This window comes from Vicugna pacos, chromosome 21 (genome assembly GCF_048564905.1).
Source record: "Vicugna pacos chromosome 21, VicPac4, whole genome shotgun sequence".
Taxonomy (NCBI): Eukaryota; Metazoa; Chordata; class Mammalia; order Artiodactyla; family Camelidae; genus Vicugna; species Vicugna pacos.
In genome coordinates this window covers 28,122,637-28,135,765 of record NC_133007.1, presented here as the reverse complement: position 1 = coordinate 28,135,765, position 13,129 = coordinate 28,122,637, and the positions used below count along the sequence as shown (strand labels likewise).

The window sequence follows — 13,129 nt, the reverse complement described above, 5'->3', positions numbered from 1 at the left end:
ACAGAGAAGAACAAATAGTGCAGAGGACAGAGCTGGGAACGTGCACATCGTGTCGTGTGGGTGGTGAGTGGGTCAGTCAGGCTCAGTGCTGGTGGGTGCGACAGGGGAAGGGAATGCCGCCACCTCCCTCGGGTGCTCCTGTTCCAAGATTTGCTAAAAATCCCAGCGTATTCCTTTTGTACCAGTTCCTTTTGGTTGCCGTCTGACGTGGGCTGAGCACAAGGGGTTAGTTGTTCACCTTCCTCTGGAATCATTTCCTTTCCCTTTAGAGCCATGAAGTTGTATTTGGTCCCTCCTTTGTGCTTAGCCTCCTCTCGGTGCTGGGGAGCTGACTGATTCTTATTTGGCTGCCACTCGGAATGAAGCAGCACTGATGTGAGTTTTGGAAAGGTTCTCCGAGGGCCTCTTTGTGCCCAGAGATAGGCCTCTTCCCCTTACTCTGCCTTTTCTCTGTTCCTCTTGCCTTTATTCTCCAGAGTCAGGGCAATACGGCCTCTCGTGTTTGTATAGTTCCCTGTCTAGAGAACATGGTGCCCTCCCTTACTGCTTCAGTGAGCCAGCTATCTCTGCAGCCACTTATCTCAGGTGCTTTGTTGTCACTTTGGTCCACAGCCATCTGGGCAGTTGTTGGTATCCAGGAAACAGAGGGGCCTTCTCTGGTATCAGGAGGAGGAATTGCAAGTCAGAAAAATTACTCTAAGACTCGGGTCTTGGGTACAGAATTCTCACGTTGTGTTGGGAAAGAGTTTAATATCGAAAAGAATCCTCCCTCTCCCAGGCTGCTCAGGGCGACCGGCTCTTGGCGGCCACCCTCTCGAAACAGGCTTTGAGAAATGAGCACAGGGGAGAGCTTAAGGGCAGGCCTTCCCCAGAGGTCCTTTGCCCCAGACCTCGACAGATAGCCTCTGCCACTTGCCCTTCTCTCTAGCAGTGGGAGTGGGAGATGGGGAAGAGGGTGGTTTAGAAACAAAAACCTATCTAGTTACTAGGTAGCACAATTAATTCCACCAAAAGTCTTCCTAAGTTGTCCCTTTCTGGCTGTGGCTTCTTGGGGTGGTGAGGGGCTGGGGTGACACCAGTACAGAGAGGTGATTCTAGGCTCCCCTCGATCATCTTCTCCCCTGAAGTTACATTACTTGTTAAACTATTCCTTGTTACGTTTTGTTCCTCTGAACACCTTTTGCACTTTTCTAAACTATTCCATCTAGCAAATCGTCCCTGATTGAAGAAGCCAGATTGGATTTTCACCTTTCCGTAACCCAGTAGTTCTCAGCTAGGGGTGAGCTTGCCTCCCGGAGAACACTTGGCAAGTCTGGAGACATTTTTGATTGTCGTGACTTGGGGTGCTCCCAGCAACTAGTGGGTAGAGTCAGAGGATGCTGCCAAACATCCTCCAGTGCACAGGGCAGCCCCACAGCAAAGAACTATCCAGTCCAAGATGCCAGCAGGGCTGAAAGTGAGAAACCATGTGTCTCATTTGTCTCTCTTATCCCCTCCTCTCTCAGAAGTAGGCCGAGGAGGCTCTGCCCCTCTAGCCAGCAGCGGAGGCAAACAAGGAGGCTGAGACAGGAATTCAAGAGTAAATTGGGTAGAGAGAATCCTTGTGCTCTAAGCTGAGCCGTGGACTTTGTGGTCTTATTCCACCTGGCCAAATGCAAACAGTTGGAATGAAATAATAATTCTTAACATGCCTACCTCTTCGGATTGTTTTGAGGGTTAAATGATTTGCTCATGCACATAAAAACATTAGAACAGTGCCTGGCACACTCAATACATGTTTAAAACAAAACCCTTGTCTCTGCTATTGTGGGCACCTGTAGGTTTAAATGTATTTTATTTAAAATTCTGATAGGATGCAAGGGAACAAGGTTAATAATAGCACATATGCCTCCCTCCTCAGAGTTCCCATCAGCAGCTGGACTTCTCAAAGCTTTAAAAATAAAACTTCCAGCAGTAGCAGCAACTGTTCTTGCTTTTATCTGAACCTGCTGGGGAAGGTGTCAGTTTCTTGGGTTGTGAGCATATATTGGTTATATCTGGTTATCACTGAAGTGCCTCTGGGTTGGGAGAGTTTTCATGGACTAGATTTCTGGATGATGGACTAGACCTTGTTTTTAACCTTTCTTTTCTTTTCTAAGCTGAAGTATAATTGATTTACAATGTTGTGTTTCTGCTGTACAGCATAGTGATTCAGTTATATATATTCTTTTTCATTATAGGTTATTGCAAGTTATTGAATATAGTTCCCTGTGCTGTACATAGGACCTTGTGTTTATCTATTCTGTGTATAGCAGTTTGTATCTGCTAATCCTAAATTCCCAGTTTATCCCTCCCCCACCCCCAGCCTTTATCTTCAGAGTCTCTTCACCTGTTCTCGTGATCTAGAAGTGCAAGGATTCTTTTCCCTGTTTTGAAAATGGAGAAAAAACAAACCAGGGTTGATATGGTTTGAATACATCAGCTACCCCAAAGGCTCTACCTTTGACTTCTCCTAGAGCGCCCAAAGAAGCGCAAGGAATCAGAGAATTATTTACTTCTCTGTTCGTCACTAAGTTAACATTCAAGGAGATAGTGTAGGAGAGAGGAAGGAGCACTTTCCCACTAACTAGGCACGTGTGGAATGCTTAAAGCTAAAACATATGCTCTCTCAGTTAATATCGTCATGAAACAAGGACCCATAAGACTATCTGACCTACCCCCTCTGAAGATCAGAGAGGGTGTGCGTGCAGCCCTACTTAAATATAAGGAAAATGGAAATGAATAGAGATACTTTCATTAATTTCCCATTCTCCTGTATCTTCAGGTGTCCCGACCGATACATGTTGTGCTGGGAAATGAAGCCTGTGACTTGGACTCCATGGTGTCAGCTCTCGCCCTGGCTTTTTACCTGGCAAAGGTGAGTACCTAGGAAGAGTCCCTTAGAATGAAAAGATTTGCATTTAAGACCCAGCTCTGCCACTTAACAGCATTTAGCCTTGAGTAAGTTAAATCCCTTGACTGTGCTGAGACTCATGTCACCATCTGTAAAATCTAAAATGCTAAGGTTTTGCAGTGTTGCTATGAGGATCAAATGAGCAGATGTATTTTGAAGAATTTGTAAACCATAAGCAACATTCAAATAGTTAATTACTGAGTTCCTTATGGATATCAGTGATCTAGGGTATAATCCTCAGGGCCATGTCAGCTCTTGAGGACCGATAGTCCCTTCTCTGCAACATCTAGAACTGGGTCTTTTCCAAGCGTTATCTTGTTGACCTTCATGTTATTGCTAAGAAGGAGAGAAGGCAAGAGTCGTCCTTTTATTTTGATAAGACTGGGCGATTGCAGCTTTGAGAAGGGCAGTAACTTATCCAAGGTCGTGTCTCCCTTGGTCCCAATAGTCTTGTTACTTTTCCTGTCCTGTGACATAATATTGCCATACCTGCTTTTCACTTTTCTATCCAGACAACTGAGACTGAGGAGGTCTTTGTGCCAGTTTTAAACATAAAACGTTCTGAGCTACCTCTGCGAGGCGACAATGTCTTCTTCCTTCAGAAGATTCACATTCCAGAGTCCCTTTTGATTTTCCGGGATGAGATTGACCTGCATGCATTGCATCAGGCTGGGCAGCTCACCCTCATCCTTGTTGACCATCATGTCTTACCCAAGTAAGTAGAAGGAAGCTAAGCTGATATTTGTCATGTGCCATGGGCTGTGATGAGTAACATATAAAGAGAAGAAAGAATGTTTGCTGTCACAGGTCTCACAGGCTAATTGTAGTCACTGGGTGATATCAGGTATAGAAAATCAGCAAGAAATATTGTCGGTCCTCTAGTTACACAAGTAATAAAAAGAAATAGAAACACAGAGTTCAAACTAAAGGATAACTCAGAAATAACTTAAATCTACCTTTGGCATCATTATTTTAAGGTTTCGTGGCAGATTTATTGTAATAGAAACCTTTGAATAGTGGTTGCAACTGTATTTGTAGCTTTTAAAAAGTTAGCAAAATTATTTGCTACATAAACCAGTATTTCATTAGTACCTGTTTAACAAATGCACACCTATAATAATTCCATCCCTAATTTAGGACTGGAAAAAACTGCCAGCAAAGCAATGTGAATACGAAATCTTCCTAGATCTGCCTGGCTCCTGCTAATACTAATGTGTATATTTTTCCCTTGAGCACACTGGTTATAGTAGGACAGCCGAAGGGCACTAATCCATCTATTCACTCAGTCATTAATAAACTTCTGTTTAGAGGATGAAGGTAATATGAGTCTCTGTTTTCAGGAAGCTGTCAGTCAGGAAGAGGGAACTAGGCAAACAGGTCATTGTAATGGGTGTTAGAGGTAAGTGTTAACTGTCACTCTAGGGACAGCAGGTGCATGAAAGATGAGGTAGTTAAATATACTAGAGGGGAGGAAAAATCGTGCTCTACACTGGGATGTGACACAACATTGTAAAATGACTATAACTCAATAAAAAAATGTTTAAAAAAATATATATACTAGAGGGGAGTAGGGGGTATCAGGAAAGGTTTCCTAACAGTGTTGACACTGATCTCAGTCCCGAAAGAAGACTAGGTATTTGCTTGGTGGATGGGGAGGTAAGGTAATTAGGAAAAGCATCCAGGCAGAGCTGATAATATAAGCAAATGCAGGCAGGCCTGAAATAGCATGGTGAGTTGGGGGAACTGGGATTTGATTTGCATGACCGGAGCCCAAAATATGAGGAAGAAGGACGACATAGAGAAAGACAAGACTGGAGAGGTAGTCAGGGGGCTACATCATGGAGATCTTGTAGGCCCTGCCAAGGAGATTAGACTTCATTTTAGGGCAGTGGGGAACTATTGTTAATTCCATTTATTCCAGGTCCTAGCAGAATCAAATTTGCATTTTTCAAATGGTCATTCAGGTAGCGTATGAAGGACAGCTTAGGAGAGCCCTGGAAACAGGTATTTGGTTAAGTATCTATTGGAATAATTCAGATGAGAGAGAGTTCAGAGAGAGAGGGCCTAGAATAAGGCAGTAGCAGAAAGTTGGAAAGGAGGGAATGAATGGGAATTGAAATAGAAGCCACAGGATCTGGCGATCTGCATGGAATTTGGATATTAAGTGAACTGAGGGAACAGGAAAGATTTAGATGCTGGGTGTCCAGGGTGTCAATTGAAGAGTCAACCCTAAAGGATATTAGATTATGTGGGTGAGATATTGGTAGCAGATGCTTCATCAAATTCACTTATACACTCTTTAAAGATGACTTCAGTTGTAATATTTAAGAAAGAGTTGAGAGGAGCGAGGCAGAGGTAGAAGTGAGCAAGGGTCTGTTTGCCTAAGATGTCTGTATTTGCTTCACGAGCGAGGTAGAGATTGACTGAAGCAGCCGGAGCGCCCCTACCCATCTTTCTTTCTTCCCCCCCACACCCCCTTCTCCACACAGAAGTGATGCGGCCCTGGAGGAGGCAGTGGCAGAGGTGCTAGACCATCGGCCCATCGATCAGAAGCACTGCCCTCCCTGCCATGTTTCAGTTGAACTGGTGGGGTCCTGCGCTACCCTGGTGACGGAGAGAATCCTGCAGGGGGCACCAGAGATCTTGGACAGGCAAACTGCAGCCCTTCTGCATGGTGAGGGCGGCTTGGGGGTTGGGGACCTGTAGTTTCTCTATTCCCATCCCAGAGAAGGGAGAGTGGAGAAGTCTAGACTCTTCCAGCCTGACCATACCCTCTCAAAGCCATTTAGTCCATAACAAAAGATGGCATTCTTTCAGGGCAGTTAGGCATCAAAAGGCTGTAGGAGGCTTTGTCGATTAAAGGCCTGCAGGATACTTTGTCAGAGAAAGCAGAAAGGAAGCCCAGAACAGCAGGCCTAGAAGCTGCCTATTAAGAAGCAGGAAATGGCGGGGGAGGGTGTAGCTCAAGTGGTAGAGCGCATGCTTAGCACGAGGTCTTGGGTTCAATCCCCAGCACCTCCTCCAAAAATAAATACATAAGTAAGCCTAAGTACCTCCCCCCACTCCTCCTCCCGCCAAATAGAAGCAACAGCAGCAGCAGCAGCAGCAGCAGGAAGTGAATTCTAACACCGTTTCTGCCCAGGAGCTAGTTATGTGACCTTGAGCAAATCTCTTAACCTTTCTTGTTCTTATTTTCTCCATTTGTTAAAAAAAAAGGAGAGAGAGAGAGAGAATTGGCCTTGAACTCGGCTATCTCTTCCAGCTAGAATTTGGCCTACAGAAGAGAGGTCATCTCCCTCTGACTAGGTTCCAAAATCTCTAAGGATTGAGGAGCTCACACTTCCTTTCTGCCTTTTCCCCATTTCCCTGCCTGCATTTTAGTTTGGATTTGGGATATCTTGCTCAGGACGTCATCCCAGTTTCTTGTTTTGTTTTCAGTGAGTTGCCCTACAGTCTCCTCTGTATTAGGTTAGAGGGTATGTGCATCCTAGTGGTCAGGAATGGAGGGCCACAGGATTTGAGTTCTGCCATCTTCCTTCTCTACAGGAACAATCATCCTGGACTGTGTCAACATGGACCTTAAAGTTGGAAAGGCAACCCTAAAGGACATCGAATATGTGGAGAAACTGGAGGCCCTCTTCCCAGATCTGCCCAGGAGAAATGACATCTTTGATTCTCTGCAAAAGGCAAAGTTTGATGTATCAGGTATGGAGTGTTAAACTGGTGGACAGGAGCCTTGTTCATTCAATACCATCAAAACAATTGCAGGGCACGCATGATGATTTAAACTGTAAACCAGAAAAAACTAAGCAATGTGCAAGCCTGAGCATGCACTAATCAGTCACTCACTAGATTGTTCCATCCTGGCTGTTGGGAGGATGAGAAGGAATATATTGCGTCTCAGAGGTTTCCAGTCTAATTAGAGAATGTAGAGACATAAAATATGCTGAGGAAATACAGGTGAGCCTTGGTGTCTGTGGGGGACTGGTTCCAGGAGCTCCCACAGATACCAAAATCCTCAGACACTCAAGACCCTTACGTAAAATGACGTGGTATGAAGAATACAGTCGGCTCTCCTTATTTAGGGATGTGAAACCCATGGACTCAGAGGGTCAACCGAACTGCATTAGTAGAGTGAGGTCTAGATGACTGGTTAAGGAAGCAGAAGAAACATTTAGGGTGAATATACAAAAGACAAAGGAAGAGAACAAAAGAACTTCCATAATTTTTTACCCAGCTACTGCCTGTTGACATTAAAAAAAAAAAAATGAAGGGTCCCACATGTACTTTTAGAAAGGTGAAACAACACAGAAAGGAGAAAAATCAGGTGTGAAAGCCTCTCTTCTTCCATTTACCCTTCTCCCCAAAGGCCCTTGCTCTAAAGGTAACTATACCGTGATCCAGTAATTTAAAGTAAATTTCTACTATATAATTACCTCCTGAGTTGTCAGCTCTGTTCATTGCCCCAAAGAGAGGCTGTGTTTTTCCTCTTCCTTGACCTATCTCGGTGTCTGCACCTTCCTGGTCTTAGGACCCTGGGTTCTTTGGGTTCTCTTGTGTGACCCCTAGTCTCACATCTACTTTCTAGGACTGACCACAGAGCAGATGCTGAGAAAAGACCAGAAGACCATCTCTAGACAAGGCACCAAGGTGGCCATTAGTGCAATATATATGGATTTGGAGGTAAGAGCAAGATGTAGATGTGGGTAGAGAGAAAAAACCTTCAGTTTTGTATGTAACCTTGCCCCTCACTCTTGGCTCACCTCCAGAATACATCTTGTACCTGTCTGCTTTTCTCCATCCCTACTGCAACTCCCACAGTCCATCTTCTCTCACTTCACTGTAATAACCCCCTGCCTCCACTTTTGACCCCTACAAATCATTCTCACAGCAGCCAGAGTGAACTCCCTAAGATCATATCGGCCCCTTCCCCTTACTGCCCTTTCATTGCATTTCTGATGAAATCTGAAGGCCTACTGTGGTTTGCAGGGCCTTCCTTGATCAGGCGTTCGTCTTTCTGTCTGACCTAACCTCATTCCAGCCTCATGCCCGTAATCACAATACCGCAGCCATCCTGGTTTTCTTTCTGTTCTTCAGAACCATTAAGCTCACTCCGAACTCAGGGCCTTTGCACTTGCTTTTTCTTTTGCAGAGCTGGCTCCTTCTTATCATTCAGGACTTAGCTCAGGTGTCTCCTCTTTTAAGAGCTTCTTGTGACCACCCTAACTAATGTAATATCCTCTGTGCCCAAAATTTCTAAAAATTATCGTACTTTGTTTTCTTCTTAGCACTTAACACTGAAATAATCATGTTTCATGGTTTCCTTGTTTACTGTCTATAACACTTTGCTAGTTTATCAGCTCCACCAGAGCAGGGACCCTGTTTTTGCTGTATCTCCAGCACCTTTGACAGTGCCTGGCACAGAGTGGATACTCAGTAAATTTTGTCGAATGGGTGAATGACTATAATTTTCATAAAGTATTTTAATACCTGGTTCCATGTCATATTGGTTTAAATCATTCAACAATCTGATCTGAACACATGCTGTCATAGACTGCACAGATTTCTACTAAATAATAATGTAAAGAATACTAAATAATTAAATAAAACAAAATAGCGTGACCTCTTCCCTTGCGACTCATAATCTAGTTTGGGAGCCAAACATAGGAGCACAAAATGTTTGCCAAGTATCATAATCACAGTACAAATTGGCTTGTTAGAAATGCCAAGGATAAAGAAAAGCCCTGATCTTAAGCAGCTGGTGCTATTATTCATTGGAGGAAATACTGCATAAAATTTTGGAGAAGAATATAAATTGACAAAGAATGAAGAACCAAGGATGCAGTGGTCACGTGTCTGCACTTCCTTGTACGCGCCCCTCCTTCTCTTTTAGAATAAAAATACCCACAAGGCAAAGACCTTGCTTGTTTGATTGCAAGAGCAGGAGAGTTTTGCGCATGCCAAGCACATAACACACATTATTATTTTTTAATTCTTAAAACAATCATGTTTGGTACATGTTTTACCCTTGTTTTACAGATGAGGAAACTTAAGTCCACGGATCCTTGATCATATAGCTAATAGGTAATTGAACTGATTTTCAAACCGGTTCTTTCTGAACCCAAAGCCTGTATTTTCCCCATTCTGTATATTGCTTTCCAGCCATAAATAGCACAGAGTAAATACTAGATACCTTTTGTATGGAGTACAGGTCCCAGGTTAACATGCAAAGACACCCTTCATAAGCATTTTCTGTTGCTGGTGATAAGGGGGGGTCCAGCTGCAGCCCTCATCCCTGTCCATTTCTTCTCTTCCAGGTCTTTCTGCAGAGGTCTGGCCTCATCGCAGACCTCCATGCCCTCTGCCAGGCTCACAGCTATGACGCCCTGGTCGCCATGACTATCTTTTTCAACACTCACAATGAGCCAGTGCGGCAGTTGGCTGTTTTCTGTCCCCACGCAGCACTTCGAATGACAGTGAGTCTCTGTCCCCTCTCCAGCCTGAGGGCCCTGCAGAGCTCTGCCTGTACTCACTGCCCTGTGCTGAAAAGGATCTCTCCGTGGTTCTTGTATTTACGTAGGGATTCCTTGATCTATTTCCAGAGTCTCTCCTCTCTGCTTTTTTCCATTCAATATATATATGAGTATCCTTACTCATACTGTTGTTGAGAAAGGGAGATTCCAAAAAGAATTAGAGACATAGTTCCTACTTAGAAGGAATCGAAATTGGGTTAAAAAGACATATTTTAAATCTAGAGTTAAAATTTGATTCTTGGTTTAACCTTTAATTCCTTACCCCTGAAAACTCCTTTTTACCTTATTGCCTTGAAAATTAGAAACACAAGAGAAACCTTTTCTACTGCTTAGCCACGCAAGGATTAAATAATCTATATTTGCAAAGTAGAGAAGTAATTCAGCAGCGGGTTTGTTTTTTCCCCCCCTCATCTTCCATTTGGCCACCTCTCCCACCTCCTCCCCTTTCTTTTCCTCTGTTGGTTACTGGTAAGATCAGGGAAGAATCTAGAAGTGGACTTAAGGCAGTCCAGGGATTCTTTGGGTTTCCTAGCTGAGAGGACTGCTGAAGACTGGTCTGAATATAGCCAGATAATCTTTCGTGTCCATAAAAGGTATGTGCATCCTTTCCCACCTCTCTTTGCCTTTATCTTCTCCTTCAGGAACCAAATGTAATTTCATTCAGTGGAAGGTAGTTTGAACTGCAGTTTTGAAAGGCAGATAGATACGCTTTTCTGTCCCAGATTTGCCACTTACTTGCTCTTTGACCAAAGGCAAGTCGGTTGACTTCTGAGTCTGTAAATGGCAGAATACTACCTACTGATTAGTCTGATATGACCATTAAACATAGTATCATGTGTAAAGTACATTGCTGGGCACAAAGTAGGCTCTCAGTAACCAGGGGCTGTTACTAATCATGTCATGAAGGAAAGGGCGCTTTGGCTGTAAGAAGTGCCTCTACCCACCTTCCCAAATTTCCCCGCCACAGTCCCTCTGAAACTCTGTAGACGTCTGATGCCTCTGCCGTTGCCCAGGCTGCCTCCGTGCTGGGAAACGGGCATCCTCTTCCCACAGCCTGCCCTGCCGCTTCCTTCCTTCCTCCTCTGTTGGGAATAGTATAATATAGTAATTGAGAACACCGGCTCTGGTGACAGACCTGGGTTCAAGTATCAGCTTTGCTCCATTCAGACTTGACCTTTGGCAAGCTACCTTATCTAGCTGAGCCTCAGTATCCCTACCTGTAAATGAGGGTAATAGTAATACCAACTTGTAAGGCAGTTGTAAGGAGCAAATGAGCTAATATTTGTAAATGGCCAGACCTGGCACAATGCCTGGCATACCTGCCACCCTGACTTGATCTATTCATTCCTTCTGTCTCTGTCCTTCCCCTGACCTCAGTATAGATACTCGTTCCATCTCAGCTAAGGGCAGAGTTCAAGTTTTTGAGCACAGGAATACACTTGGAAGCAACACTAGGTTAGGAGCTAGGGGTTCCAGGTTCTGGTTCAGAGTCTCCCATCATCTACATTATCTTGTTCAAGATACTTAATCTCTCTGGATTTTGGTTTAATTATTAATAAAATAAAATATATGATCTCAAAAGTTTCTTCTGTTTCTAAAATACTACGTATATTAGCGGATGTATAAAACAACTCTGGATGACTTAATTGAAAAAACAACTTTGGAGGGGGAGGGTCTCCTCTATAAGAGAAGTGTCTAACTTAGAAGCCTCAGCTCTTTGCTTCACCATCTTATGCACCATCTACCCGTCTTGTCTCTGCTTTAGATCTGTGGAGTCCTGGAACGCTCCCACTCTCCATCCCTGAAGCTGACTCCGGCCCCGAGCATCCACCCTAACCTCCAAGCCTATCTTCAAGGCAACACCCAGGTCTCTCGAAAGAAACTTCTGCCTCTGCTCCAGGAAGCCTTGTCAGCATATTTTGACTCCGTGAAGTTCCCTTCGGGACAGCCTGAGACAGTGGGTGTATCCAGGGAGCAGGCGGACAAGGAATTGGACAGGGCAGGTAACTCCCTGATTTCTGGATTGAGTCAAGATGACGAGGAGCCTCCGCTGCCCCCCACGCCCATGAACAGCTTGGTGGACGAGTGCCCTCTGGATCAGGGGCTGCCTAAATTCTCAGCTGAGGTCATCTTTGAGAAGTGTAGTCAGATCTCGCTGTCAGAATCTACCACTGCCTCCCTGTCCAAGAAATGACTGTTGGGAGGGGAGGGGAAAGTGAGAGAGGTTGCTTGAACCACCCTGAATGCATGTTTTGAGATGTTTCAGCAATTCTGTCTTTATTGTTCCAGGACCTGGTGTACTGTTCTCAAACCTAGGAGGAGAAAGACGTGAAAGAAAGCTGAGCTGGCTTTCTGCCTTTTCCCCACAATCTCTACCGAGCAGACAAATTTTATTATTTAACTTAACTCTTTAAATCCGCACTGGCTCACCTCTATTTCATTTACCAGGGTCGTAATATAGGAACATACACAGTTCCAGAAAAGTAGCACAAAAAGTATGCGTACCCCGAAAGTGCCCGCAGGCAGGCTCTTTAACAGAACCAGTAGTTTCCATTGGAACCAAACATTCATTTTCTCCATGTATTCATTTATTCTCTTATTAACTCAAGTATTTATTGAATATAGTACCTACTTTAGGCTTTGGAAATTCCTTTTCCAGTTTTCAGCCTTTTGCAGATTTCCAGCTCCACTTTCTGCCCCCAGTTAGGTCATGGTGTCTGATTCCCAGATGTCTAAATTTCTGTTCTGAGTTTATTGTAACTTTTTCGGAATTGCTTGGGAGCAGACTGGAGACCTTTATCTTCCGTTCAGGTCATGTGGTGTGGCTCTCAGTTTCTCTGGATCCCTCTGACCCAGAGCCACAGGGACCTTGAAGAGACCTAGAAAGACCCCTGGCTCTTGAGAGTTCAGGAGACACCCGGGAAAGCCTTAAGACCTCACAGGCACTCTTCCCAAAGACAGCAGAACTACAGTGAGCGCCCTGGCTCTGTCCCCTGCCTCAGCGGGTCGGTCGGTTTCTTATCCATCTAATTCTCTTTTTGCTAACAGTACAAGGGAACGTGGAGTTTCATACCGACTGCTGTAAACTGTGTGTGTTGTCAAGACACTCACTCCTCTAGGTCTCATTCCCCCATCTATAAAACTGAGGGTCTGGATTAGATGTTCCCTGATTTCTGAGATCTGCCTCTTGCCACCGTCCTTTCTCGCCTCTGCTTCTGTTTTTATTTTTGTTTTCCCTGGGAATGCTCAGGGTCACTGCATTGTCTGTTTATGTGTGATTGTACCAAGGTACTCAGCCTCATGTAGCATGTACAGGGGTATGATTCATACCATAGTGACCAGCAAAGGGCTCCCTCCCACTGACCTGTTCTGCATGTGTAGAGTCTCCCTTTCTTCTTCAGACCAACCTGTTGCCCCTTTTCCTCCCCCGTAGCTCTATTCCCTGTAAGTTGTTGACAGTTTTGATGAACAGTGGGGTATGTGATGGTTTTGGCATGATGTCTTCATATGAGGGGAACAGTCTGGCTTCACTTTGAGGGGATGATGTTTGTAGTCATTGGAAGGTAAAATAGTGGTGTGATTACTGAACCAAAGGAATTTATGTTTTGTAACTTGGGTACTTTATTTTGCATTTTGTTAAAATATTAAATACTTTTTTCCTGTT

At 44.3% G+C, this 13,129-nt stretch overlaps 2 protein-coding genes across 5 annotated transcripts in view; one reads left to right on the top strand and one right to left on the bottom strand.

Moving 5' to 3' along the window:
* Positions 1–9,236, bottom strand: part of MINDY1 (MINDY lysine 48 deubiquitinase 1) — a 25,486-nt gene extending 16,250 nt beyond the window's left edge. For both annotated transcript variants that reach the window (XM_072946604.1, XM_072946605.1), the window contains exon 1: positions 9,126–9,236. The gene's annotated coding sequence lies outside the window, so the exon portion shown is untranslated. The remainder of the gene's footprint in view (positions 1–9,125) is intronic.
* Positions 1–13,129, top strand: part of PRUNE1 (prune exopolyphosphatase 1) — a 17,870-nt gene extending 4,741 nt beyond the window's left edge. For 2 of the 3 annotated variants that reach the window (XM_031688933.2, XM_006216961.4), the window contains exons 2-8: positions 2,804–2,896; positions 3,445–3,647; positions 5,422–5,606; positions 6,479–6,637; positions 7,521–7,615; positions 9,250–9,408; positions 11,231–13,129. In XM_031688933.2, the coding sequence (XP_031544793.1) occupies positions 2,858–2,896; positions 3,445–3,647; positions 5,422–5,606; positions 6,479–6,637; positions 7,521–7,615; positions 9,250–9,408; positions 11,231–11,659 (1,269 nt within the window). In that variant the 5' untranslated portion in view covers positions 2,804–2,857 and the 3' untranslated portion in view covers positions 11,660–13,129. Of the gene's footprint in view, positions 1–2,803; positions 2,897–3,444; positions 3,648–5,421; positions 5,607–6,478; positions 6,638–7,520; positions 7,616–9,249; positions 9,409–11,230 lie in introns of those variants that run through there. The other variant, XM_015250137.3, reaches the window with a different exon arrangement.